Source organism: Drosophila suzukii, chromosome 3 (assembly GCF_043229965.1).
Source record: "Drosophila suzukii chromosome 3, CBGP_Dsuzu_IsoJpt1.0, whole genome shotgun sequence".
NCBI classification, from domain to species: Eukaryota; Metazoa; Arthropoda; class Insecta; order Diptera; family Drosophilidae; genus Drosophila; species Drosophila suzukii.
The window spans coordinates 5,680,178-5,703,320 of NC_092082.1; the positions used below are offsets into that span (position 1 = coordinate 5,680,178).

A 23,143-nucleotide genomic window follows, 5' to 3' on the forward strand; every position below is an offset into this window, starting at 1 on the left:
GATATTTTATATCAATAATATATTTTCTTGTTTATGAAGATCTCAGGATCTTTTAGAGTTAGAGCTATGAATTTTGGGATGCAGTTTTATGTTTCATTTTCCAAGTGCTATACCAAAATTTGATCAAAAGGACTTAGTGCTTCTACGCCTTAGGATAGGCAACAAATTACCAGGTATCTGTGAGTCGACTTATCTCATTTCCGGCTTCTACTTCTATTTGCGCTGTTGCTGTTTTGAGTGTTCCACTGCTCGCTTCTGTGTGTGTGAGTGCTTTGAGCACGGCAAATGAAGAAAAACCAACTCACACACACACAGAACGAGAGAGGCATAGAATGAACTAGCGGTAAATGCATGAACAACGCCGGCTTGCCTGTCATGAAATTTGTATCTGTATCTCAGCGGCTGTTGCTGCCCTCGTTCCCTCCCTTTCTCCGCTCTCTCTCTCTCTCCCTCTCTCTTTGACTCACCCCCGCCCACCGCACCTTCTGCTTCTTCGCTCTGCGTCTCGTGCTCATTTTCCGTTGTATTTTTCGATGCAGTCGCCCCGTGGATTTCATTCCCTCTGCGCACTTCGAACCGATCGCTCGTATCGCTCCCGGTACTCGAAACCCGATTCCGAAACCGAATTCGAAACGAACCCACAACCGAAATCCGAATTTCAAGACTCGCCGGACTTCGACTTCGATACCGATTCGAATTCCTTTTACGCGCTAATTTATTGAACACTCTTGAAGGGCTCATAAAATTCTGAAAATACGCCTTTAGCATATTGTGTCTGTGTTTAAAGAGCAAAGTGTAAACAATCCCGAAGAATTTATTCCCATAACCGAAGAAAATGGGTCGTCTTTTCCAATACAATCGCTTTGGCGCCACGGATAACATCAACAAAAACATCAGCAAAAAGGATACTCAGCATAAGAACAAGATGGTAAGTTTCCAAGATCTTTGAGTACTAGTTCTAAACGCCTGAGGGGAATATTTATGGTTCTTAGTTAAGATATCTTAAGTCCCATTTCGAAACCTCTTAAGATTTTTACATTAAAGGAATTGGTATAATTTGTGAGTTATAAGGATATTTCTTCCCCAGTCAGGTTAGATATGTTTAGCTCGAATGACTCGTAAAAGCTAAGATTTTTTATCATCTTATTCTTTAAAAGGTTAGTCCAAAGATTTGTTATCTTTTGAAGGTTAGTCTTAGGCCGTTTTGGTTCTTTAAGATCTTTTTTTAAGAAATCTCTTTATGATCATAGTTCAAAACCGTTGATCTATACACCTAGTAGGTATTATTTTAAGTAAGAGTAATATTAAAATGGCTTGTTTCTTGTTAACGGTTTTAAGTCTTATGGTAGACTTAAGACGAACTACTTAATTAAATTTTTAGAAAACCATTTAAATATACATATACTCTACGATAAATATCTTGCCGTGACTCAATCCATCTTCATAAATATCCATGCCCTTGATGACTCAAGCTGTTCTGGGCTCTGAAGAATCTAACAGTCTATGCCCATTTCACACTCCCCACCCACCATCGAAATATCTCTGTAGCCGACCCACGCACACTTAGCACTATCTACAGTGAACTCCCCGCTGAATCGACCAGCTGAGGGCCGGAAAGGGGGGCATGGCCAAATTCAAAACACGAACGACAACAATTAAAATGATTTAGTGTCACAGATACCAGAGACAACAACACCGCCACACAAAGCCAGAAACAACAAACATCGACAGCGCAGCATAATAAACTCGACTGTCGACGTAAATCAGTGGAACTCTAAATCACATAGGGCCAAATAAATATGATTTGCATAAAAACTAAATCAAAGTATATATGCAAACAGAGGGCGTTTCCAACAAAAGGGGCCATATAAATGCGACCTAAGCCGCGAGTAAATCTGAATTCAAATAAATCAAATTGTAAATGCAGCCTGATTTCTGGCGATAAGTAGAGCAAACAGCGAAGCCCGTTTCGGGAATTGAAATCAAAACATATGTCGGACCCATAAAGATAGTGATTGATTTGACAAAATGCATTTCTATATGCAAACAAAGCGCATATGTTATTTGTTTTTGATGCGAGATAAGCACTAACTAGGCTTTATCGTCTAGCCACGATGCCTGAAAGGCGATAGGCCCGATAGCTTAATTAAGACAAACTACCTATCCCGGCTACCTGAATGCAAAGTCAACTTTCCTTGAGTCCACAGCTACTTTGCTTTACTAATCTCCTTATTTGACTTGGGATCCGTAGATGCTGCACAGAGATACATCTACACACACAGAGATACAGGGCTGTAACAATGCTCCGACATTTGAGCAGCATTTATCAAAATATTTGTTTAAAAGAACCACGACGAACCGAGAAAAGTTTGTAATTTTAAACTGAATGACAGTTTGCGTTTTTGCCTCCTCCTTTTATGCCGACCTCTGCATTTTTCATCCACTCATTTTTCACTGGAATTGACACCCATCGCCTTCTGTATCTCGACTCTGTGGATTCCCTTTTTGTTTTGATCTATGAAAATCTGTCTTCCTCACCTTTTATTCAATTTTTGTGTGGATTTGGTGTAGGTGTTGGTTGTTTTGGCTCCCAAAAGGATTGTCTTTTGAAATGGCATGTCTGGGTGTGGCCGCAACGGGAGTTATTTTACCAAGAAGCCTCGAGTCCTACAAAAGAGTTCTTCAAACTGAAAGGGGCTAGAATGCGCCCTCTTACGAATAAGTATATCCCTTGGATCTTCGGGTATAAATCGCTCGACACCTCCCCGAAAACCCCACCGCTTCCGTTATCAAAATCTATTACCAGACACAGACTGTTTACAAAGCCAACTGAACTGGTTGTGCTGACAAACGATTTCAATTAGCCGCTTCGCAACAGATAAAAGGCATCTCGCCTATCGCGGGTCAAAGATACAAAACGGAATCGTCACGAACTGCAGAACACATAGATACATATATATGTACTGAAAGACCAGAACTAATAAAATTGTCACACAACTGGTGGTTCTGACTGAAATGACCAGACCATATGCTGTCTGTTTGGTAGGGATGGTCTGAGGAAGGAGGGAACTGCAACCATATTGCTAGATTAAAATCGGAGACAATTAAGACGGCGAAGATAAAATCGACTTTGCAGCGGTCTTATTAAAGTGAACTGCGCTTATGGAGTGTTTATGAACAAGAGATTATTCTTACTTGGATGAGTATTTGATTACATTTCATTGGGCTGGCACATTTTTAATTAATTAATGAAAGGGAAACTCTTTCTAACTCATTTAATATTCAGCTTCAAGTATAATAAACATTCATCGTGGAAGTAATATGACCCATCTTCATCAACGACAGTATAAAAAACCCATGGAACCTAAGAAGTATTTAAATTATAGAAACCATAAACCATCCATCATATATTTAATAAGGTATAGACACACATTTGATTAACTCAAATGATAAACATAGGCATTAAATATCTTAGACTAATGATGCTTAGTTATTATTAATAACCTACCTATCTTATTTAAATAAGGCCTTTTTATCTAATTATAACAATCACGCTAAACTCCGAGATAATATCATGATGCTTGTGCATAAATATTGAAAGAATTCAAAGATCAGTTTCCGCACCAACTTTTTTGAACAGACAATGGATCCGAGCGATTTGTGCTGGGGAAATCAGGCTGAAAGCATTTTCCTCCTCGTGTGGCTTATGATGCCATGCTCTGGTGCCTTCGACGCCCTGCCTAAGTGGATTTCCTCGACTGCAGAGATCCCGTGATGGGCCTCATAATTCTCGATGAGATGCAGCTAAAATAGAATCAACTGCTGGCGACGATTAGCAGCAATGAGCTGAGGCATTTAAATTCTAAGGCATTTTAATGCACTTTTCCCCAAGAACTCTGGGCTCCCTTTCAAGGCCAGTGATTAATGTTTATTTGGCTGTTCGTGTTCTACACATGTATTTACATATATGTACTTCCAGGCAGACTCTTTGATTTTTCGGGGGCCCCCAGAGAGAGAGGAAACTCTAAGGATAGAAAATTAATTGCACCGCTTTTAAGTGCATTTAATTAGGAATTTCGAAGCAGACGCCTTGTTCACTAAGCCAAAGATTTATTGGGGAAACTGCAATCTGCAGGCTGCACAAATTGATGAGCATAATTAAATAGCCGGCGACTGCGAATCCCATTCGACTTCGCATGCATTGTAATTTATGCTCCATATTTTGCCCAACTCCAACTCCGTCGCCCTGGGTAAACAACAATTTCACTTATTTTCATGCCGTCTGCCGCCTCGACCATCAACTGTCTGCATTGTTATTTTTACGCTCGACTCAATATAAATTTTCGCCCCTCTTCGTTTTGTTCGCCACATGCCACGCCATGAAAATGTAATGCAAATATGCAAAAAAGCTTTCAACGGGATCCGAAAGGCCCTCAAACCCCCAACCCTCTCTATATATCTATACTTTTTTCTGCCCCATTCCCCCTTAAAACTCATCTGGCTACAAATAGTTTTTGGTTTTGGCTTAGTCTGGCCATCAACCGGGAACCCAGAACGGAGCACCGAGAACCTAGCCAACATCATCGTTATCACCAGCCCGTTGTCCGTGTTTGAGTTTCATATGGCTTCCGACCAAGGATTTGTGTGCATTAGACGACTAGACTCGTGGAAAACTATTTGCAAGCCCAGTTACTAGACTTCCCTCCACACACTTTCCTCTGGCGAACTAGAGTTCTGGAAAAAGTTGTCAGAGTCTCTAATTAAATTGTTCACCATCTCTCAAAGTGATAAATTCCCAGAGTTCATTGCCTGTTCCTCAAAGAAAAAATAAAACTTGAGATTAATCTTTTGAACAACCCACACACAAGAGAAGAAACCCCAATGAGATATGCTCATAAAATGCAATTAAAATTTCAACAATTTTCATTTGCATTTAATAAACCCATTAAAATGGGTTTTCAAACACGCATAAAAAACACACGGTTGAAAAGAAACAACTCAATTCGTTTCACATTTCAATAATATTTTATATGACCCAATTTTTTACACCTATAAAAATGCCACAAAAAAAAACATGGGAAAGCCATAAAAAAGCCAATGCCACATGCCACATGTGTCTAAACAAAGGATTTACCAGCCAAAGGCAAAGCTAATTGTAATAAAAAAAATTTACAAAACACACCAAAAAGCTGAAGGTATAAACATTTTTCCTGGCATATAAAACTAAATTAGTGAGAAAATCATTTTACGAGCCCCAAAAACGAACTCGTTTAACCAACTAAAAGAAAAACTGACTGAAAAACCGAAATTTTTCAGGGGGAGTATGGGGGAAAATGTGTGCGGGACGTGTTTTAAAAAATGTCATAAACTACTCGTAAGTCCATGTATCTCTGACATTTTGAAAGCCCCGACACGTGTGTCCGTGCTGGGATCACTTTGAGTTTCTTTTGGTGTGGCATAAAACTGTCAAATTAGCTGGAACTAAAAGCGAGATGACTACAAAATATTCAGAAATGCTCGACTAATGGCCCGGAGCCAAATGAAATATTACTAATTTCGATAGGAAAATGTCTAAAAGAATTTTCAAAAATTTCATTGATATTGTAGGAAGTGCATTTTTGGAGTGGGCGGTCGGGTATTTAGAGGGGAGGAGTTTTGTTTTGGCAGCACAGCTGCTTTGGTAATTGGCCCAATTTGTAAGCGGATAAGTAGCCGGTTAGCGTTATTGCGGTTGCAATTTAAAAGCCACCAGTTCGCCACCAGTAAACACTTCCCGAGGTGGAAAGTTGTGGGTTGCCTTGAGTGCGGGGTGGTGGTTTTGTTTTTCAAGACCCTTCAGCAGCTGCTTGATTTTCCAGAGGTTGCTCAAAAATTCAGGCATATGTCGGTGGGTGCCTCAAGTGGCGCACAAAGGAAACATTTCAATAAATTCATCGACTCACTCCGGGCACTTCAACTAATTTCCCCCCTTCTAAATGTACAATAAATGAAAATTTAACAACTGTTTTTATAAGGCCAAGAGGGAGAAGAAGACCAAAGGGTCTTTCCATTCGGTCTACCTACTTTCTTGTCTGTCAGCTGTCGAAGGTGCCTCGATTCGGTTACCTGCGTTTTTATTGTAACACATTTTGATTACGAAAATATGCTAACACCTCGCAGGCCAAACAAAGAGCTCTTTGGCCAAGAATGGAAGGCCTGCTGCCCCGGGGCGCTGTTTCAACATCAATTAGAGCTCAACCTTTCCGCGGGGCAGGATCGGAATCTATAAACCAATTGGAGCGGGGGTTAGACCTATGATTATTGCATTAGCACGAACACCATCAAAAGAACAGGGCCAACACGCCAACACCTTTGGGCCACTACTTCTACTGACTGCTGGATTTTATTTCGGGTCCAATTTTCTTTGGGCCCTATTATCATTGAAATTACGGTTCCTTTTCTTTAGCCCTGCCTTGCATAAATTAAAACTCATGTAGCTGCCAAGAATCGCAGCCATTAAACGCTTGTTGGCCCATTGTGTTTGATTTAAGCCGATAAAAGGTACACTTTTGAGGCATTTCACGCCGCTTTTCCATTGCCGAACAACTTTCAACAGATTTATGCGCTGTGTGGCCACATCAAAGAAAAACTCTTTTTTCCATGGCTCGTTGGCCACGAATTAATGGCCAACTGACCAAGATGTAGCAAACAATATTTTTTTGGGGGGCCCCTCCATGTTTGCTCACATATAAACAAGATTTTCCATTGGAAATGCAAATCGATGGGATGGTCTGCAACGGAAGTTCTGCGTCTGCACTTCCTTTGTTTGCGTTCCCAAACCTCTAATTTATTGAATGTGTTGAATTATAAAGTCCCTAACCCTCAACCCCAGCCACTCGCCATCGAATTCAATTTCGTAATCCCACTTCGAGCTCTACCTGGTCGTCAGGGTTCCATTGTGTCCTGCACTGCGATTCAATCGATTGCTCATTATTTTGCCATTTTTCCTTCGAGTGTGTGTGCGTGCCGAAGAGTGCCGAGAATTCACGGATCACAATGCACAATACCGAGGGGTGTATCTGGATGAAGGAGAGTGCTATTGCAGCCAGGATTACGGGGAAGCTGAAGAAATCGGGGCAGGCGGTGGCATCCCAATCCATAATCAAGGGTCCAAGCCAGTGGACATTATAAGCCACCTCCAAAGCGGAGCAATTCAGGCTCTCAATGTTTTCAAAATCGTACTTCCTTGCTTGATTAGACATGTCCTCTAATCAACTCTATAAGAAAAAGGTTTATAAACATATAAAAGTAGTATTTACCAAGACCTTACCTTATCACAAGTGGTAAACCTTATGCATAAGTGTAATGATATGATAGTAATTCCTTTTAAAATATATTGAATTTGACAGTTCTAGCCTTTAACTACTTAGTTTATATCAAAAACCTTCCCCAACCAACAAAGTGTTAAATTATCCCACCTGAAAGTGAGAGGTATTTAAATATTTTTAAAGCAAAAGTAGGTGTTGGAAAAAAACCCTCCAGCAACTACCCTCGACAGTAGCTGCATATGAATATTTTATAAGCGAAATGAAAGGCAAATACGAGCAGGAAAAACAACGGACTGGCAAATTGTACTACAATGAACAAGTAGAGCGAGCGCATTACAAGGATATCACAGCAGCAGTGACCCAAAAGCATTAGCAAAAGCAGTCCTCGGGTTTTGAGAAGGGAGTTGGAATGGGCATGGCTATGGGTATGGCAATGGAACTGAGAATGGGATTGGCCTAACAACAAAGGCGAAAGCAGAACAAAGCCAGGATAATGGGATGACAGTGTGTGTTATCTCCGTGGCTGTTGCATAAGAGCGTCCTTCGAGTGAAATGGGAAACCCCGAGGTAGATAAGATTTATAGGGACAGGGCCCTGACACTTTCTACAAATTTCCTGACCAAAACTAACAAAAAAAAATCCATCTTGTTTGCTTTCGCCCGACAGCTACGCAATGCCATCAAATGTCCCGGCTACTCGGACATCTATGGTCAGTACAATAAAGACTCGGCCTTCGAGAAATGCGGACAATGGAGCAACAAGCTGCAGTTCTCAACCGCCGGCGATATGGATAAACAAGAACCGATCCAGAGTCGCACGCACAAGGTCTACGACAGCATGAAGAATTTCCTGCACCGCAAACTGTTTGCACAGCCCTCGCAAAAGGAGCAGACCTTGAACGAAGAAGCCACTAGCGACTATGATGAGGTGTGTATGATATGATATTAAGAATATTTCATTTAAAAATGTTACATCCATAACTAAAAATTTAAGAACTGGAACCAAACCGAATTATGTAAATGAATATTTTGAGTTATGGAACCATTTTGGGTACAATATTGTGGCTAACCCATAATTGCTACCATGACTTTAAGAACCCTTTCTTTGGAGTGGTAAATTAATTGGATTTCTCCTTTCTTTTCAGCAGGACCTTCTCGACTCCTCGTACCACGCCGACGCGGAGGAAGAGGAGGAGGAACGCGATGCGGATTGCAGCTGCAGCTCCACTGGGGAAAGTACCACCAGCAGTAGCCCAACCACGCCCAAGAGATCGCCCCAAAAGTCTCTACTCTCCCTCAACTGCTGGCAGAGTAGTCAGCCCAGCAGTGACTCCAATCCCGAAGAGGAGGAGGAGGAGGAACCAGAGGAGGACTCCGATGCAGGGATCTCCGATTGCTGTCAACTGCTGGCGGAGAATTCCCCCAACTCCATGAGCAAACGCCGCCGAACTGCTCCCCTGTTCACCAGATACATCAGCGTCAACCAAAATTCCGATGATGATGAGGATGAAGAGCCGGAGCTGCTGGCATGTCCTTGGTATCAGCCCAGGATTACGGCCAAGGCGGCAATGGAGCACCTGCAGCAGGCCACACCTGGCAGCTTTCTTCTGCGCCGCAGCACTCCGCGACATTTCGAACTGGTCCTGCGCCTAGAGAGGATCAATAAGGTCAAGACCTATCCAGTGCAGTCCACCCGGAACCAAATGTACCGCCTGAAAGGAGCCAAGAAGCAGTTCACCAGTCTAAAAGCCCTGATCACGCACCATTCCGTGATGGCCGAACAACTGCCATTGACTTTGGATCTCCCCAGGGAGCGTCATGTGGTGAAACCCTCATCGGTGCGCTATGCAGATGACTTCGAGCCACTGGAATCCCTGCAGTTACTCGGGATCCTGAAGAGTCTGCAGGCCAATAGCATCGAGATATAGAAAATAATTATTACGAGGGGTTTCATGGGGCGGGCTAAATAATATCGAACTGCAAAGGGAACGATAGGTGAAATTAATTAGGTATTTGTTTGTTCTATGCATAAGTACTTGTGATATAGTTTACGTACTGGCGGGCTGAGCAACCCTCGTGTTTAGTTAAGACTACCAACTAATTGAAATATTTTGTATCCGACATAGGGCTAAGTTTTCTATTGTGAAAGTGAAATATGAATAAAAATCAAACAATGGCATTCAGCAAAAACGCAACCCTCGAGAGTTTAATGTGTCCACGCCCCGCAATCGATGCGTTTCCTGTTTTCCCCCGACCCCAGATCCCCGACCCTCAGGAGTCCTCCATGGAGGGTTGGCCAGAGAACGCTTCACTTACATGTGATTAGCGATTCGAGTGGCCCTCATTAATTTTTCAAGTGCGGCTCGTGGAGCTCTCGACGCAATTCGCCCGGCAACATGTTGCGGGCAACATTTCGGTGGCATGAATAATTACACCCGCTGTATTAGTTATAACATGCAGGGGGGACTACATTTTGCATTGTGAAGTGTTGTCATCGCACGCAAATGAATAACTTATCACACTTTTTAGCAGGATTAACAGATTTTAACTTGACATTTTATCCATCCATTCGAAAAAATTTAATTAAAAGAGATTATGAAATAAAATAAAGTAATATAATAAGATCAATTTAATAGAAAAACTTTATATATCTATGTATAGGCCAAGTTAAGGCTTTGTGCGCCCACAAGTATGCTTTAAATAATTATTGATCGTTTGCATTTTACATTCCATTGACGTTGTATAACTTTTCTTACATTTCATTTCTACATTTTAGTGAACTCCAAGCTCATAAAAGTATGCAATGCTTTATGCAACATCCTAAACGGACGTTAGTAAGGATCAACTTACAGAAACATATATAAATTTGATATAAAGCGTATTTATCAAGGGCTTAATAAATATATTCCACTACATTCCCAACATTCCCCAATGTCAACAGTATCGCTAAATCATTTCCTGTTTAGCCAGTGTGAAAAACGACCTTTTTATGGCCCATGATTGATATAGGATATTACTTGCTTTCACCAAATAAAGGCCATAACTCACAGATGGCAAACAATTGGCAGGCAAGTGCATAAAATATTTAAATATAAACTACAAATATTCGCACTGACATCGGCCGGACAAAAGCCGGACGAACTTTTAACCCCCGAGGCCGTGGAAACAAAAGGCCATTAACAATAACGAGCCCTGGGAAAAAACATTGGCAAACAAATTACAAATAAATGGAAGCGCTGACAGCATTAATAACGTTACATCATTAATAAGCGAATCGAAATGAATACAATAACTGAAAATGGAAAATGTAATAATTATGACAATAAATTAAGTGATGGCGGTGGGTTGGTATCTTTTAGTTATTTATTTATTAAACTGGCGCCAGTGCTTTACGATTTAAATCGAAGTCACCCAATCATTAATTGCCTGCCAATCAGAGCGACCGCAAAATGGGAATATTTCAATGAAATTGTCTTCGGAATTACCAAAGCAAACACAAATGGAAATACCATTGACAACTGGATTGCTGGGGAACGAGAGTAATACTGTTCTCTATACACAACGTAATCCGAGGACTCTGGACTGGTAATATATCGACAATGGTTCACATCAGATTATAGTTTTCGATAAACGGAACCTGATGGCATTACATCTCAGCTGTGCCGAGGAAATCCTTCCACATTTCATCCTTTGGGTCTGCAACTCCTTTTGGTTCTCAACACTTGGACGTAATGGAATTCAAATAGAAATTCAAGAGGGAGCCGGAAGTGTATGTCCAGGCATATGTGGGAATAAACATTCAGCATTCTCGCTAATGAAGTGCTTTCATCTGCAATGTATGCTGAGTTTTTTTTGCCCCTTTCACTTGAACTGTTTGCATAATTTTTGCACGAGTTTGTTTAGCTTTTCAATGCTGACAGGCTGAAAAGGCAACAAAACCGAGAGTGTCGCCCTGCAAATTTCATTTTCATTTGTGTATGCCTCACTAATTACGAAACGGTTGCAATAATTCCAGAGAAAGCATCCAAAATGCTCCCTTGGGGAAAAAGCAAACACAAACAAAGGGTCATGCGGATGGTAAATTAATTAAATGGAAATTAGAAAGTGGTCGATTTATGATATTAAAATGAAACATAAAAAATGAATGCTAAAGCCTGCTTTTATTATGTGCAAATGTTTTTTGACATTACAAAATCAATGGCTATTAATAAAAATTTAATTAATTAGTAATACTAAATCAGGTTACATGATTTAATGCAGGAGAAAAAAATTCTATTAAAGTATTAACAAGAGAAAGCAGGATTAATTAAACTGTTTAAGCTATAATAAACCAGATATTAAATATATTATTTATTTATTCATCGCTTTATAAGCTAATTTCCTTGAATATCACAAACTGCTTGTTTATTTTATAGCCCAATATGAATTTCTTTGAACCTGAAAATTTGTTTATGGCTCGGTGGGTTCTCATTAAACTACTATACAATTTCACAATCTATCTGACGACTCACCTCATCCCTCTTTACAACCTGACCCCACCACAGCTAATTACAAGAACAGCTCTTCTATTTGAATACCCCCAGCCCCGGCTGCCTATGTCCTGGGAAAATCAATAACTGACGACGAGTGCATCCATGAATGGTCAATCATTCAGCAGAGATTCTGGCTACCATTCATTCATCCGCATTACCAAAGGAGTTGAAACGGGAGCAGCAGGAAAGTCAGGGGTGGCAGGACCCCCAGCAATGAATGGCATTTGCCATGATGTTGCCTGGATTATCTTCTGTTTATATGGGATTTATTTGCCAGCTGGAAAGGAGGGGTCCAAAGGATGCAGGATGCAGGAGCAGGAGCAGGAGCTGGGGAATGGGGAATGGGGCATGTGTTGCCATGACGGCCGCCGTTGCCTTTGTGCGCCTTTTGTTGCTGCCGATGCTGCCAGTCTGGCATTGCATAAATGTTTTGCCTTTTAATTAGCACGCATTTCACATTCGACATTTCTGCAGTGGCCTCCAATGCTGGCCTCTTAATGCGCTTAAAGCAGATCCAGCAGCCTCAGCAGCCCCAATGATAATGATGGAAATACTGGCCAGCTGAGGAGAAAATTCAATCAGCCACAGCTTCGAACTTCCAGTCGAGTAATGCAATCTGAAGATGGCAAGACGTAGAGGAAGAACACTGAATAATGCACAGGGAATTTAAGTTTCCTATTCATCAAATATTGGTTAATAAAATACTTGACTCATACAGTTTCGTTTGGATGTTAGATAATATTTATTTAAAATAGCCAAATGAATTTATTTATCCTTATGGATAGTAAATTAGAAAATCAAACTTAGATCGTAAAGTAATTGATTCTTTATTCTGAAAACAAATGTTTTAATGATTTGGCAGGAAAGTGTTTTATTAGGAAACTGCAGTATTATGTCTAAACTTCTTTTTTGAAGTGCATAGACATCTAGCTTGCAGCAGTATGGCGGAAATTATGTGCCACTCGAGTGTCCAACGAGCCGTGACCCGAGTATGATGTAAGTCTGAGAAAGAAGTGAAAAAAATTGTGTCAGCAGGGGCACGCACAAGGATAACGAAACCGCCCCGGTGGCCGACTGACTGCCCTTATCCTTAGCTACGTGATCCTGCGACGACAGCAGCGCCAGAAAGTATGCAACAAGCAGCGCAAAGTGCACTCAATTGTTTAGCTGCCCCTGGGTTGAAAGACGGGGGTTTTTTAGAGGCGTGTTGCTAGTTCCTTTGTGGCTCACAATCTATATAAAACAGAAAATCAGTTGGCACTCGGCCAAGTGCATATTAAAAGCAGACAACACTCTGAGGCTGAGGCAATGATTTTAAAGAAGGCGGGAAAAGTTTTTAAAGTGAAGGAATTCCCCAAGAATTCTTTCTATGTAATTGCATACTTTATGCTAAGACAATATTGACTCTTCAGTTATTTTGACATCTGTCATAAGTAATTACCCTTTCTTCTTCTATCCTGTAAAACAAACAAAATAAATTAAAGGGATAATTGACCTAAATTGTTTGAAATTGTTTTTGATTGCTGAGGGCTGTAACAACCCTTCTGGGTTTATATTGTTTGAGCTCTTAATCAACTACTTGTAATTATTCTTATAGTTTAGACAAAACTGTTTCAATTAAGCAAGGAAAAACAATTAAGAGCTATTAATCCCCTGAATCACTTTGGCTGTTGGAATTAAATTATTTTAATTAGGGATTTAGTCAAATTTATTCTTTAAACCCACCTGAAATAATATGGGAACTTATTATCTCACATGTTCTTCCTTTTTTAACCCATTAGTGATTAAAAATAGTCTGTGGTTTCGGGCGTTTCCAACTTCTCAGAATTAATTAATTATAATTTCACCCTCAGAATGCTATTAAAACTCTTATCCCTTAGTCATAATGAGGCTTTCAGGATTTGCATCCCCAAATCAAACTGATTGCCCGTTTCCTGTTTGCTCCTGAATGCCAAAGGAATAAATCAAAATCCCCATATGGTGCCTGCGCTCTAAACTCTTATCTTTTAATTTTGTTAATTAATCGATATGTTGGCTCCTTCCAGCGCCTTTGTCCCCCGTGGCCAGGCAAACAATTAGAGGAAAAGGAACATCCAGCTGGCAGGGCGAAAAAGGCAACAGTCTGTGTCCCCTGCATCAACAATGGCACACGGATGGCATCGAATCCCCTCCATATCGCCACCCCCTTTGGTTGCTCACATGATTTACAGTCTCAAAGCCCGGCGGCAAAAGTTAAGAAATGAAATTTCAAGAAAATTGCACAAACAACAGGAAGCCGGCAAAAGTAAGGGGATGGAGTGAGATCGGAGCTTCGAGGGCATTGAGCCAAAAGGAAATATTGTAAAACTGTGGCTATAAAGCAAATACACGATACATATCATCCAGTGAGCAGTGGGTGGATGGGGAATCCAAAAATGTGAGCAGCACAAAAGTCGTTATCTTAATTACTTTTATAGCTTCGATTTGGGGCGAATGGAGCTGTGGCAGTAACGCCAAAAAGGAAAAGCAACAACAGGGACATGACATCTAAAAGGAACTAATTCGGGAGAGTATGTGGAAAGTAAGGATACCCTAGGAATTTATAAAGAATAATCCATAGTACTATTAAGAATTTTCTTTTAATTTAATTTTTAAACAATTAATACTCTGCTATTTAATTTATAAAATAATTTAATTATTTTTCTTAAAGCATTTATCATAAGTAAGCTTAATATTTCAATTGAATTTATGACAACTTCATTTTTTTATATTTGCTTTAACCAAAGCAAAATATTTATTTTTATTGGATTATATTGTCATTTCAAACTTTAATACAAGCATAAAAAATTATGAACAAATGCAATGTTATAATATTAGCCCATTGTTTATTGGTATTTACTTGTTAATAGCATTTGCAATTCAAAATGAATTAATTATGCAAGATTTAATTAGATATAATCCAATGAAAGATTTAATTAGACCAAATCCGATGAAAGATTTAACTATAAAAAATAAATGAAAGATGCTATTAGATTTAACCAAATATTGAACAATAAATCATATTTTTAGGCCTTGATACATTGAGCTAAATAAAATTAAAAATGTTTCCTTGTTAATATATTAATATCTGGCAACGGTCGCCATGTGGAAACAATAGGAACTGCTATGTAAAGGGTATATGTATTCAATAGAGGAAGAACTTTGAGGACCACATGTATCCACTTAAAGCATTCGAGCGTCCTTAAAGTAACCACAAGATTTCCCCCAAAGATATGAGATACAAGGATATAACGAGTATGACATCAAACATGTGGATATATATCCACACAGACCACATAGCCAGCCATCAGATATGCTAGATGCTGCCTCATTACCCCATAGAAATCTCCGCATATTTCGCACTTCATTAAGTCACATTTTTCAGCCTTTATCAGGGTGGATATACCAGGGTATATGAGTGTGTTTGCCTAGTTAGCACACCAGTTAATTAACAGCTCGCGCACATATGTTGCTAGATGGCTATATGCTGCATGCATATAGTATATATGGTAGATTCAGGTTACTAGAGCCTGTCCTTGAGCCGAGGGAGAAATTTCTAAGGACCGCACACAGCCTGCTTAATATTTCATGGTTGACTCTGGGCCGGGCTCTTAAACTAGACACTTAATTAACATTTTGAACGATACCCCCACTGCGAGAATGGCCAAAATCAATTTCCCCTTTTGCCAGAAACGGAAGCGGGAATCCGGATATGAAAGACGAATGCCGCGGGCGACAATCGCTGGAAATTCCGGGGCGGAGTGCCAAATAACAACATCACGACCTTTTAGTTGAAATTATTTTACCATTTTCCATTTGCCTGCTGGAGGAGCTTTTCGCCTTTGATTATTTATGTCGCGCTTTGTGGCTGCTGCCTCGCGGAAAAGCCAACATCAATAAACTGTTGACAACTTTAAAATAACCGCGAAAGAACTGTCTGAAGGGGGTAGAAAGTGGTGAGAGAGGTGACTGGCACTTTGTTTATTGAAGAACGCTAAACTTTTTAGTCGCCATCACCTCGGTCGTGGCTTGTTAATATCGAGCAGCGCATTATTTATGGCCAACTTTCCACCAAAACACTCTTATTCCAGGCAACGCTGATGGCAGGAGCATAACTTTTAACGAGTTCTCTTCAGTTCGTTTGAGTTACTTTTCCATAACTCACCTGCAATTTTCTCACTTTGCCGTATACTGAATGTGCCACAAAAGTTGGCTGGCGCTTCTTGCCACTCAATACCTTAAAGTCCTGGCAGGTGAGTGGTGGGGCAAAAAAGGACTCCGAACACGGCTACGTCCTTGGCCACAAGGCAAACCAACCATAAGCATTTCATTATTAGAACACAAAAATGTTTAAAATTTCATTAAATGGCTGCGTTGTCCGGCTCCATACAAACATGGCCAACTTGGTCCCAGAGGGTGGCCAGGAAATAAAGGGGAAAAATGTGGTTTAAGTTGAGGAGAACTGGAAATACTCTTTCAAATGACTTTATTATAATCGAAATTTAGTATGAATAGTAATACTCTTGAAGACTAAAGAATATTTTATATTATTTCAGAAAACCACTTGGAAAAAGCTAACATTTTTATAATCTATATATGAATATCTTAGGAAGGTTGGGTTATATTTCAGGCAACTGAGATGGATGTTTGTAATAAAAATCCCTTTGACCACCAAATGAAAGGTCTTTGAGAAAGTGTATGTTCTACAATGTGCTGGCCCCTCTTGCCCCCCTCTCGCTCCCCTCTTACTTGACCTTTGCCCCACAGCTAGTTTTAGCCCCTAACCGCATCATAACAATAGCAGAAACAACAACAGGACCAGCAGACGGACAAAACAATTCATAAAAACGTTTAACAAAACGCAAAAGTGAAATTCGCCCCATAGTCAGGAACTGACCGAACCCAGAAATGAAATTCCCAGACAAGCAGGGGGAACAACATCGGGGGATGATGGCTATATGGGGCATGGGATCCCAGGATCCCGGTATCCCTGGTTGCAATCATAATGAGCAGCAATTCCAATCCCCCAACCGCCGAGACCAACATCATACCACAGGAGCCACCACCGCCAAAGTGGTCAGCAGCAAACATTGCAATTTCATTTAATAACAAAATATTTGGACAGCGCCAACAAGCGAGAGTTTCAGTTCCGATGAGTTAGGGTTTTCGCCTCGATGGGCGTTGGGCAGGGATGGCCAGAGACTTCGAAGGTAGCAAAGAGTTGAGGCAAATTATTACGTCTTTATGCAGAAATTATTTATGATTGCTTTGTCTAGACTTGGCGGCGTCGATGGAAGCCACACAATGTACCGGAATTCCGGTCTCAGGGAGTCCTTGCAATGTTAGCCGGGTAATTTATGAGCCTATTGCTCATACGCCTCGTGCAACGGCAAAGGTGAGAGGTGGATATAAACGCTGCTCTTAGCTCACCAAAAAAATTGCACCCTTCGTTAGCTTTGTAAGTTTTATAGTAGATCCTAACTAAATTGTTACAAATTAGTATGCAAGGTACCTAAAATGTCAAAGGAATATATCATTCCTCTTATATTTATCCCTTCCTCCTCCGCTATTTTCTTTTTATCATTATTTATAAATATGGTACTGTAAAGGTTATTTTTTACAAAACCACTACTTTTTAAAGTATTTCCCAACGAGAACTACTTTAGTGCAGGCTTAAAAAGTCGGCCCCCAAAAACATTATACTTCATTATACATTATACCTCCTCCGCTATCCTCTTTTTATCAACCTTATTAATAATGCTTCTGTAAAGGTTCCTTTTTTAAAAATCACTACATTTTTTAAGTATTACCCAACGAGAACTACTTTAGTGCAGCTTTAAAAAATCTGCCCCCAAAAGCACCGAACAGAAGTGACTGCAAATTGCATTGGGTAAATTTAATTAACGTCGCATTGAATTTTAATCAAGTTCATTCAGCGAATGCGACACAACACGTGACATTATTTGCATGCGAAATTAACCTGTGACAGGCATCGGCCACCCGCCGCCGCCACTTTTTCACACGTTATTCGAAGTTTCGGGAGATGGAGGTATTTTTTTAATCAAGCTCTGCGAGGTTTTTACTTTTCAGCCCGTCAGTCTGTCAGTGCGGTTCGGCTCGCTAGTTAATAGATTGGAAATGTGATATTGAATGCGAGCGAAACCAACTATTTTTCGGGTACCTTTTAAGCGATGTACAGCAGACGGAGACTGTGGCCAATTCCTGTCGAGCCATTGTGCATGCCAATCAGTTGCAAATTGCATGTTGGACTGCCGAATTTGCACACTTTGGCCATCGTAAACAAATCCACAGAGGGTACGGATTGCTATGTAATCATTTCGTTTATCACGGCTGTTTGGATACTGTTTTCGGGCATTAATTGAAATATGATTTGTGATTTTGTGACCAGTCAGTCAGCCAATCCAGTGGATATGCATAGGGAGTGATTTGGTTATGCCCATCAAAATACCAGTGATGCCAAAGCAAATTTGATCTCTGACTGGCAATGTATGCAAAATGAATTCATGACACGTCCTCCTCTTCGTCTGATTTTATTCATATGCTCGCCATGCAAAACTGTCCGAAAACTGTCACTGGAGTCTCTCGTTCCCTCAAATACTTACATACTGTTGCTGTGGCTGCTGCCAGAGCAGAAAGTCAAAAAGTTTCTGGCTTTCGACCAATATGCAAAATATCAGGGTTATGCAAAATGCTCAAGTCAAGTCAAATTCTACCCCTTACCCTGTGAGAAACATTTTTCAAAAACACTTGAAAACAAATTCTAAATAAAATGAACATGAGCAGTTTGTGGTAAATGGTTTGAGAAAGAACAAGAGAATTTCCAAGACACTGAAAAAAGTACAGAGTATATTAAGCAAAATTAAAAACATGTTATCAAAATATTTGAGCTTTAGTATCTTGAACACAAATATAAGTATTGTGGGGTCTTGTTTCCTGAATATATTTTTTTATGAAGAAAATATTGTATTAATATTAAAATTTGTTGAACAAAATTTCCAGCTTGTATTTTTAAACAAATAAATGCAACACTTTACTTATTTATCTATTCAAACCGAACATAAATGAAATAATTTCTCACTGTAAGTGCGTGTAAAGTTTTGAGCGTTTGGCTGTGGCAAAATTCAATTAACTTGTCCGGGTTGATTGAAGTTTCAGCTTAGAATCTGACAGATTGCAAAAGTTCCATGTGTTAGGGACATTTTCTCACCCTTCTGAGGTGAAAACCTGCATAATTTCAAACACAATCTGTTTGTTGCCGAATACAGCTGGAATTATTTTTTCACTTACTGTAAAGCTGTCTTCTGTGTGGTATATTTTTTGTCCCCCAAGCCAAATCGTCTACTCCATCACTTTACAGTCCAGTTAACCGCTTGACATATGACCGTCATCATTTAGCGCATATATCTCCGGTGAAGCCTTTTAGGACTCGCTCTTAAAAACCATTCCAAATCACGCACTTTTCCCTCTGTTTACCCCTTTTCTCATCTCTTTGGCAATTCTACCCCTTGAGTGGTCCGTTGGCAGCCCATTGAAGGGGCGTGTCAATAGCCCAATGCTGCATTTAAATTGTCCATTCCATTCCATCAGAACGTTTACGAGATGTGGACGATGCACAGCAATGCCTGAGTTTTGGTATTGCCGCACAGTGGTCTAAAAGTATGAAAAAAAACAACCGGGAATATATTAGAAGTTAAAAATATTCTTTTTAAAAAAAAGATAATTGAAGGTTTTCTGAAAAAAAATTATATACGTTTTATAACTTGAAAAAGAAATATTATTTAACAGTTTAAGATATTTTTTCCTACCTAGACTAAAGATAAAAAGACATTTCTTTTATATTATAATTAAAAAAAAGATTTTATTGCACCTTGAAATTTTTTTTGGATTCTTATAGATCTGGATGAGATATTATTATTATAATATTTATATTTAACAATTTCAGATATTTTTTTTATCCAGAGTAAAGATAAAAAGACATTTCTTTTTTATTATAATTAAGAAAAAAATGTTATTGCACCTTGACATTTTTTTTGGATTTTTATAGATCTGGATGAGATCCGGTAAATATTAAAAATCTATTTTTTACTGTGGATTAAAGACGCATTAGTGCTAATAAAAAATTTTAATTTAAAATTTTCTTAAGGATTCAACCTACTGTATTTCTGCAGTCCTTCAGCTACCCCCTTAGCCCTCCTCAACTTTAGTTGGCCACAAGCAAATACACTTTCCTGGCCACGACTAATTTTATGGCCCCCATTCTCGGCAGAAACTTTGTGTGCGTCTCCGGGCTGCTCATTTCTTTTTTTAATGGTCCCAGCCTGGTCGGGATGGGACGTAACTGAACGGAACGGTCTGCATTGGGCAGGACTGGACTGGCGGAGTAATTCCTCTTAGCTCTTAACTCATAATTGCCAGCTTGGCCAGCGCCGTCTCGGCCATTATGACAATTGGCAATGCACCAAAAAAGCAGAGCCAACTCCTTTGATGCGTGGCCATGAGGCCAGAAGAACAATTAAATGACAAGCCAATTTAATGAGCAGACGGCGGATGGCAGACGGATGGTGGAGATACCCGGCCAAGATGATGTCTTGTCTCAGTTCGCGGCTTAATGGCCAAATTATTGTCACTTTGAAGTTGGCGCCATTAAAGATCGGCGCTTAAAGTGCTGGGCTGCAATTGAAAACCGCATTTTTACAGCTGAAATATTATGACGTTAATTTGGTGATTGTTTTTTATATATTTTTTTAATGCGATTTATTCAACTGGCGACGCGTCGCTAATTCCCCAACGAACCCCAAAAACCAAAAGCCACTCACGCGTGATTCGCCAAAAAAAAAGGACGTACTGGGCTTAAATTCTGACTTTAAAGCGGCTGCAAATATGGTGAAACAATAAATAATTGAGTGGGCGTGTTTGCCTGTATCTATTCGGTTATTTTATTTACATAACACTTTGGCATTAATCGATTTATGGTGCCCTCTGGCGTTGACTTTTCGCCCCCACACACACTCGGTTCATTGAGCCTTGTTGAAATTGTTTCAATTATTCGCTTTATTTGCCGTGTATTTTCGGTGGCCAGCCAATCATTCTCGATTGTTAGCCATAGTTAATTGCATTCGGTGAGCCAAAAATTTAAATTAGTTATTTAATTAAGTTGCATAATGTAGAAGAGAGTTCAAATCCAGTGGGAGGATATGAAATAGGCCAGAATTTTATTAATTCAATGCCTAAACGGATCCAAATTATCCAATCATATGCTTCGTCTAGCGGTAATTTATTCAAATGATAACGATAACCCAACCAGTCAGTCGACAAAAAAATTTCACACAAGATTTCCACTAACCCCAAAAAAATAGGGGGCAGCCGGAAAAAATCTCGGCCATAAAGCTCGGTAAATGCTGTTAACATGGTAACTGGGGATAGTCAACACGCACACATTCTCGGGAACAGGATACCAAAACATACACATAAACACATTGGGGATAGAGGAACGTGAAGCGTTTTTAATTTGCGTATTTTAGTCACGTTCAGGTAAATCTCAATTGAATCGAATGTGACACCGGATGTGAAAATTGTGCACATTTTCCAAGCATTTTGCCGTCGAGCGAGGCAGAGCAGGAAAATTGAGATGGCAATGGAGGGAAATGGTCATGTTGCCGTTGTCATCGACGCGTTGTTGCCTGTGCTTTTGCTTTGCTTTTGCTTTTGCTGTGCTCTTGCTGTTCCTATTCCAATTGCTGCTGGATGGAAAGCAAAGCACGAGGCACAAACAAAGATCGCATCAGTAAGCATGCTGCGAAATGTTCCCTGCCGAACAGAGGAAAACACGTCGTCAAATCTATCTTACCGATTCAGGGGGCAGCCATGGCCAGGAACAGCCATGGATGAATGACGGGCATGACTCTGGCCTTTGCTTTGCCAATGCACTGGGAAAAACAAACAGGTTTTAAGGAAATAATGTGCCACAGATAATAAAAAAGTGTGCCAGAAATTCAGATTATTAACCATAGTGCCACGGATTCTAAAGTACTTTAAACAGGGTACTCAACAATAGAATGCAGTCCATATATTATTATTTTCTATATTACAAAACGTTGATGATACTTTGATCTATTAAAACCATTATCTCTGAATAACACTAAGGAACAAAATTTTTTTAAAATATTTTTACATAGTTTTCAAAAGGAGTTTATATAGGGCACTTTTATGACAGACAGCTTTACTACATATAATGACAATTTATTTCATTTTCTTATGCCGATCTAGATCTTATTTACCTATAAACTAAATTACTCATTAATTTTTAAGGAAATTCATATTTGTATTTGTCATGAATTAAAAACCAACTTCATATAATGAAATAATTTAACAAATTTAAGCCTATTAAGATTGTAGGCAAGTAAAATACCAAATTTTTTTAAAATATTGGTTCTTAAAAGAATAAAATTCCTTAATTTTAGTAGTACTATACATCTAACGTCATTTAAAGTTTTAGAAGTTTGTAAGCCAATTTTAATTTCATTGAACGCACAAAATTCTCTCAGTGTAAAGAGAAATCATGGCTATCGTTGTAAACAAAGCGTTTACAGGACATTGTAGACAGCATTTGCCTCTGGTCCCACTCCTTTTTCCCTCTAGATTTTGCCATTTTCAAATTCCCACTGACGTGGGCAAGGGCTACTTTGTGTCCATGTCCACAGAGCTGTCCCTAATATGCCGCACCTGATTTTTATGACGAACCAAGAGTGTCTAGAGCAGGAATGTGGGGCTAAGGGTAGAGGGTAAGGGGTAATGGTAGATGTGAGAAAAAGGTGTTAAAATGGGGCTGCTTTGAGGCACGCACTTGGCAAGGATGTTGTTGACCCAGGCCAGGTGGGAAATGGAAGGATATCCCCACACACACACACACACATCCTGCATTTGCACCTCTTTTTGCTTTGATGTCGGAGTGGTGTTGGTAAATATTGACTCGGCACATTAACGCCAATTTGCCCCGGGCCAGATATGTAGATTGTGCTCCTTTTGTTGCCCAGCCAAGAGCCCATTAAAGTATTTCCTACCCGGCATCCTGGGCATCAAAATCGAGTTAGCAACTCGCCCGGCTCAACATATAATTACATTGTTATTTATTGAATTTTCGCCCCGAAAACTGCAGCAGCAAACACATAAACAACATCAACTTTTGCCCCGGGAGCCGGGTAACCAAAAATTGTTTGGCGACAAATTGTCACAGGCGCTGACAAGAGTTTTGGAGCCAGTTCGAAAC

At 39.8% G+C, this 23,143-nt stretch overlaps 2 protein-coding genes across 3 annotated transcripts in view; one reads left to right on the top strand and one right to left on the bottom strand.

The window, feature by feature from the left end:
- Positions 1 to 19,477, bottom strand: part of LOC108012509 (larval cuticle protein 65Ab1) — a 218,541-nt gene extending 199,064 nt beyond the window's left edge. Inside the window, exon 1 of the mRNA XM_070995699.1 lies at positions 19,474 to 19,477. The gene's annotated coding sequence lies outside the window, so the exon portion shown is untranslated. The remainder of the gene's footprint in view (positions 1 to 19,473) is intronic.
- On the top strand, positions 752 to 9,501 carry LOC108012479 (uncharacterized). 2 transcript variants are annotated; one of them, XM_017077876.4, is made up of 3 exons: positions 752 to 928; positions 7,974 to 8,234; positions 8,452 to 9,501. In XM_017077876.4, exons 1-3 carry the CDS (start codon positions 836 to 838, stop codon positions 9,232 to 9,234), a joined length of 1,137 nt encoding a protein of 378 aa, XP_016933365.3. In that variant the 5' UTR covers positions 752 to 835; the 3' UTR covers positions 9,235 to 9,501. The 2 variants fall into 2 exon arrangements, with proteins under 2 accessions (XP_016933365.3, XP_016933367.3); XM_017077878.4 differs by having other exon boundaries at positions 8,455 to 9,501.
- Positions 19,478 to 23,143: the final 3,666 nt, after the last annotated feature.

What these genes read in the sequence shown, in the direction of transcription:
- LOC108012479 (XM_017077876.4), top strand. Translation starts at nt 836, where the DNA reads ATGGGTCGTCTTTTCCAATACAATCGCTTTGGCGCCACGGATAACATC. An exon ending in CTCAGCATAAGAACAAGATG is followed by an intron (nt 929 to 7,973) that starts GTAAGTTTCCAA and finishes TTCGCCCGACAG; the next exon opens with CTACGCAATGCCATCAAATG. An exon ending in CCACTAGCGACTATGATGAG is followed by an intron (nt 8,235 to 8,451) that starts GTGTGTATGATA and finishes CTTTCTTTTCAG; the next exon opens with CAGGACCTTCTCGACTCCTC.